At 39.1% G+C, this 6,700-nt stretch overlaps 1 protein-coding gene across 1 annotated transcript; it reads right to left on the reverse strand.

Annotated features, from left to right (window-relative positions):
* Positions 1–1,431: 1,431 nt before the first annotated feature.
* LOC116980169 (eotaxin-like) lies at positions 1,432–5,355 on the reverse strand. Its single transcript, XM_033032276.1, has 4 exons — positions 5,199–5,355; positions 3,722–3,842; positions 2,701–2,778; positions 1,432–1,676 (listed from the first exon to the last, which is right to left on the reverse strand). The coding sequence occupies exons 1-4, from the start codon at positions 5,260–5,262 to the stop codon at positions 1,649–1,651; spliced, it is 291 nt and encodes a 96-aa protein (XP_032888167.1). The 5' UTR covers positions 5,263–5,355; the 3' UTR covers positions 1,432–1,648.
* Between the last annotated feature and the right edge of the window lie 1,345 nt (positions 5,356–6,700).

The following is a 6,700-nucleotide window of genomic DNA, read 5'->3' on the forward strand; positions in this document are numbered from 1 at the left end:
AAATGGCAAGCAGTGGCTAGTGGAGTGCCGCAAGGCTTGGTGCTGGGGCAGCAACTATATACAATATATATTAATGATTTAGATGAAGGATTAAAAGTAACACTAGCAAATTTGCAGATGACTCAACGCTGGGTGGCAGTGTGAATTGCGAAGAGGATGCTAGGAGGTTGCAGGGTGACTTGGACGGGTTGAGTGAGTGGGGAGATGCATGGCAGATGCAGTATAATGTAGATAAATGTGAGGTTATACACTTTGGCGGCAAGAACAAGGAGGCAGATTATCATCTCAATTATGTCAGATTAGGAAAAAGGGAAGTGCAACGAGACCTGGGTGTCCTTGTACACCAGTCACTGATAGTAAACATGCAGGTACAGCAGGCAGTGAAGAAAGCTAATGGCATGTTGGCCTTCATAACGAGAGGATTTGAGTATAGGAATAAAGAGGTCCTTCTGCAGTTGTACAGGGCCTTGGTGAGACCACATCTGGAGTATTGTATACAGTTTTGGTCTTCTAATTTGAGGAAGGACATCTTTGCTATTGATGCAGTGCAGCGTAGGTTCACAAGGTTAATCCCCGGGATGGCGAGACTGTAATATGAGAAAAGATTGGAAAGACTGGGCTTGTATTCACTGGAATTTAGAAGGATGATCTTATAGAAACGTATAAAATTATAAAAGGACTGGACAAGCTAGATGCAGGAAAAATGTTCCCAATGATGGGGGAGTCCAGAACCAGGGGCCACTGTCTAAGAATAAAGGGGAGGCCATTTAAAACTGAGATGAGAAAAAACTTTTCCACCCAGATAGTTGTGAATTTGTGGAATTCTATGCCACAGAAGGCAGTAGATGCCAATTCACTGGATACATTTAAATGAGAGTTAGATAGAGCTCTAGGGGCTAATGGAATCAAGGCATATGGGGAGAAGGCAGGCACAGGTTACTGATTGTGGATGATCAGCCATGCTCACAATGAATGGCAGTGCGGGGTCGAAGGGCCAAATGGCCTGCTCCTGCACCTATTTTCTATGTTTCTATATTTCCCCCCACTGTGTTGCTAAAATACATAATCTAATTAAAGTCTTTCTCAGATACATTCTTCTTACTTGCCAATTGAGTGTTTATAATATTGCATTGTGTTGTTGAACCATCTGAGGAAGTGATGAGATATTATCTTGGTGTAGGAAGGAACTGCAGATGCTGGTTGACACTGAAGATAGACACAAAATGCTGGAGTAACTCAGCAGAACAGACAGCATCTTTAGATAGAAGAAATGGGTGATGTTTCAGGTCAAGAACCTTCTTCAGATTTAAATATCTTGAGGTACTAAACCTATTTACATCTATGGTGGCCAGTAGTGACTATTCATTTCAGAAAATCATAAAAATGAAGTTATTCCTTAAGAAGTGATTCCAAGAAAACACATTTGAAATGTTTTTTCAACAAACAATTTTATTGCAAAAATATAAAATGCCAATATGCAATTTTAAATAAGGAGATAATGCTACAGTAATATTTCAATTATATCACATCCACAGAAAAAATAGGCAATTACTATATAGCTCTTTCACATAAATACGTAAAAATCTTTTTTAATAACATCACATTTTATGTTCTCTTGGTTTTAAATTCAGAAATAATCCATCCAGCTTCAGTTTGTGCCACCCTGAATCCTCATGCTATATTAAAATGAAAAAGACACATTTGTGAGTAAATGGAAAAAAATGACAGCCACATTTATATAGTAAATGTTATTCAATGCTAAACATTAACTTTCCATCTAATTATCCTTAAAATCCAACATTTTTCCAAATATGCAATATTAGTTTACAATTAGTACAGTACACCCAGTTATGGGCCTGTTCTACTTAGGCGATTTTTTCGGCGACTGCCGATGACTGTCATAGTCTTAGCAGGTCTCCGAAAAACTGGCGACTAGACCCCCCTACGACAATGTCTACGACAATGTCTACAATAACCTACCACCTAGTCGAGGACAAGCTACGGCAAGCTACCGACAACCGGCGACCCATTAGGATGTCCTACAAACACACCTATGACAACCTACGTCCACCCGCGACAACCTACGGCAAGGTATGACTCTGTCGGTGACAACGGAAGACAACTTAAAACAATTCAGTCACCGGTACCTGTCGCCGGTTGATGTAGATTGACGAGGGTAGTCTTCGAATTCGCCGAAGTCCACACCTGCGACAACCTACGTCATCCTGGTGACAACCTACATCATCCTGGTGACAACCTACGACAACACTACGTCAGGAGAAGTCAAGCTACGCTCATTGGCGTCAAACCCACTGTCGCCGACTGTCGCCAAAAAGTTTTGAACATTTCAAAATCCAGCGGCGACCAGTAAAATGGCACGATTCTTTGGGCGACTGAGGAGACAACTCACGACCATACAGGCGACACCGCGGCGACCATGTGGCAACAGCCTAGTCGCCTGTAGTTGCCTAAAAAATCACCTAAGTAGGACAGGCTGCATATTATGTTTCCATATATCTAATTAACTTGAAAGTCATGACTCTCTCTTGTCTTGTAAAAAAAACAATCCTTAGTGCATAAAACATAAGTACTGCATGTAAAAAAAACATAATATTGTTCTTCAGGATAATGTGTGTTCCACTGCTTTGCTGGTTAATCTCCTTGTTATTCACTTATAACTGAACAATCAATACTACTTACTCAATCGCCCTTCTTTTGATTCTTGTCCAACGTGCTCTTGGGTCAGCACAGAGGGGCCCTCTTTCCACAGTGTAAAATCTGGAAGAGCAGAAATGTCCGTGTTATATGAGTGTGTATGACTATGAGTGATTGGAAAATAAATTTAATATGGCCTATGCATGATTGAGGCAGTGCAGCGTAGGTTCATGAGATTGATCCCGGGGATGGCGGGACTGTCATATGAGGAAAGATTGAAAAGACTAGGCTTGTATTCACTGGAGTTTAGAAGGATGAGGGGGCATCTTATAGAAACATATAAAATTATAAAAGGACTGGACAAGCTAGATGCAGGAAAAATGTTCCTAATGCTGGGCGAGTCCAGAACCAGGGGCCACAGTCTTAGAATAAAGAGGAGGCCATTTATGACTGAGGTGAGAAAAAACTTTTTCACCAGAGAGTTGTGAATTTGTGGAATTCCCTGCCACAGAGGGCAGTGGAGGCCAAATCACTGGATGGATTTAAGAAAGAGTTAGATAGAGCTCAAGGGGCTAGTGGGGTCAAGGGATATGGGGAGAAGGCAGGCACGGGTTATTGATTGGTGATGATCAGCCATGATCACATTGAATGGCGGTGCTGGCTCAAAGGGCCAAATGGCCTCCTCCTGCACCTATTTTCTATGTTTCTATGTCATAATGCACAAATCGGCAATTAGTGCTTTTCTGCAAAACAATTCTGAACGAGTTCATAATGCGCAACAATTACGTATTTTTAAGTTTAATGATTGTTCAACTTTATTTAAGCATTTAAACTCAGCGTTCATTTGTCCTGCTTTTGCATAAAAACATTTCAAAAAATATGCTTAATATCAGGCAAGAGCTTATTCCAATTTTCCACAAACAGTTATTCTATAAAATGTTTTAGATGGTACTGAAAATTAAAAAATATAAATGAAAGCGTTTATATATATTTTATGAAAGGCAAGTGCTCAGTTTCAAATAAGACAGACGGACTTCGAGGAAAAGGAAACAGAAAAGTTACATACATGATTGCATTGACGCAGGGAAGTAACTCTGGCTGTATCCTGTAATGAGTAGTCTGAAATGTAATCCGTTTCCGAGATACCTTTGTGCAGCAATTTGTGGTGACATTTCCAGGACCTCGGACTGAAAAATAGAAGAAAAATCATTTTAATCTTTTTTTAATTTTTTTGCAAAAGATACCTATATCATTTCAAAATTATGTCATACTAAAAAATACCAAAGTAATCAACCCAAAAATGTTAACAGTGTTTACTCAAAACACCTTTGTCCTATCTGTAAGCAAATTAGACATGTGAAACAATCTACAATTCGGAATCAAACCAAATAAGCGGTTACTGTTCTATAAAAAATACAGCATAATAAAGCTGCATATTCCCTGCTAAAATAACTTTGATGAATTTATCTGCACGGCTAAATTTGTCAACCAATGTGCTAGTTTAAAAATAAAATCAGTGCTAGGAAGTCGCTCACAGCCCAGCCTTCAACAAGGACAAAGGCACTTATGTGATGGCCATTCAGCCCAACATCTACTATAATAATAATAATAATAATAATAATAAATGTTATTTAATGGGCGCCTTTCAGACATCTCAAGGACACCTTACATAGATTAATCGGAATAAAAACATATAATCGGAATAAAATAAGTAATAAAGACATCACAGAGACACAAATTAAAAACAGAATTCAATCCAAAAACAGAAAATCAAAAACACAATGTGAAGAGAGAGCAGCGGCAGCCAAAGCGCGCCAGCGTCCACTCTCCCTTCACGGCAGCCATCTAGGACACTATGCCATTCACTCATGGCTGATCTATCCCTCCCAACTAACCTCATTCTCCTGCCTTCTCCCCATAACCCCTGACACCCGTACTAATCAAGAATCTATCTATCTCCACTTTATAAATATCCATTAACTTGGCCTCCACTACCTTCTGTGGCACTGAATTCCACAGATTTACCACCCTCTTACTAAAGAAATTCATCCTCATCTCCTTCCTAAAGGAACGTCCTTTAATTCTGAGGCTATGACCTCTGGACCTAGACTGTCCCACTAGTGGGAGAATAATGAGGCATTAGTCACATTCTAACTTAAATCTCTCATTCACAGCAAAATTTGTAATATTCAAAATGACTATCTCTATTCAAAGCTTCATTCCATTGGTAACTCTGAGTTGACCCAAACCTTTATAGCTACTTAATTATAAGCTAAAACACAAGGTAGTTACATCAGTAGATATTTGGCATTTTACATTGATCTTTGAGTGCTCTGTTGTATGGTGATTGCGCTGATATTGTCTCGGTGGTTACGTTCTTTAATTGAACCTTACCAGCTATATTCAATAAAACCCCATAGAGAGAGAGGAATATATTACTTTTAATTTATTCTTCAATTATATTTGCAACATTCCTGACATTACTCTATACAGATATCAATAATAACAACTACATTTTTGGAAGAACCTCAAAGAAAACTTACATGGTCTACTAAGTACTGAAACTGCGCAGAAGAGAAACAGGACTAAAACAATCTTCAGGTGCATGTTGTTGACTGTGTGGAATGTTGAACAGACGATCACTTTGCCTGTCTGCTCTCTTCTCAGTCAGCTTTGTAGTCTCTTCTGAGAGGCTCGAACTCTTTATATGCTAGCAGTTAGGGGAATTCCCCGACAAGGAGAGGGAGAAAAAGCACGTCACGTTGTGGGGCATAGAAAAAAAACAGCTAGAAAGTACACATTTGTTAAGGCGTGATAACCAATGAGCCAGAAACTACAGTATTGCCCAATCTTGAGACTATTTTTAAAGCAGCAGTGAAAAATCTCTCTCCTGTCCACATTTTTCAGTCCCGTATCAATGAACCTTTGCGAACATCCACCATATCACTCACACTGACATCTTCACATTGAGAAAATTAGTTTATTTGAAGAACCTGCCTTTCCCTCAGAGCTAGAAATTGTAGAAATAACTATTATAAAACTATCTGCTGCTGAAACTATGATGAAGCCTGCAGTCTGAGCTCTTCTGGCTGATTTCCAGACTGAACAGGAAATTAGCTTGTGATAACCGTCCAACTGCACATGGAACAACATGTGCAGTTGGATTTATTCCGAACTTCATGCATTTTGCAAACAGTGGAAAATAAAAGAAGTACCGATTGTATTGGTAAAAAAGCAAAATTGGTTAAAAATGTTTTAATAGAATTACCAAGGAGTTAACAGTAACCAAAGCATTTACAAGACGTTTGACTGCACAGGATTACAAATGTATCTAAAAAGTAGTTCATAAGTTCATAGATCCTAGTAATAGTATTAGGCCATTCAGCCCATCAAATCTACTCCACCATTCAATCATGGCTGATCTATCTTTCCCTCTCAACCCCATTCTCCTGCCTTCTTTCCATAACCCCTAACATCTGTACTGATCAAGACTTACTAATCAAGTCTTTCCAGATGATGCCACACAAAGCAAGGCACTGCAATGTATAATAATCTGTATTTCCACCAAGTTAAAATCAGTACAACTATTTGTTTGTAACATTTCATGGTTGAACTAATACAAAATGAAGGACTGCCACCGGTCACGGTGGAGCAGCGATAGAGTTGCTGCCTTACAGCGAATGCAGAGCCGGAGTAAGAAAGATCATCAGAGAGATTAAGAGACACCGGGGAGCAGATAAAGCTCACAGTCAACTATGCAGTAGTATTCTGTGTGATATGTGAAGCAATGTATAAATGCATGGTTCTTTTATGAGTCCAAAAGAAGGAAGAGTCAAGTCAAGAGTCAAGAGTGTTTTATTGTCATATGTCCCAGATAGAACAATGAAATTCTTAATTGCTGCAGCACAACAGAGTATGTAAATATAGTACACGGTACACTGAGAAATCCTGAGATCAGTGATGATTATTGAAAACACCAAGAGAATCAAATCTCTGGGGCCTAGAAATTCTTCTATGCCTCAAAATATGCATTAACACAGCACCA

The sequence above is a fragment of the Amblyraja radiata genome, chromosome 13, assembly GCF_010909765.2.
Source record: "Amblyraja radiata isolate CabotCenter1 chromosome 13, sAmbRad1.1.pri, whole genome shotgun sequence".
In the NCBI taxonomy this organism is placed as follows: domain Eukaryota; kingdom Metazoa; phylum Chordata; class Chondrichthyes; order Rajiformes; family Rajidae; genus Amblyraja; species Amblyraja radiata.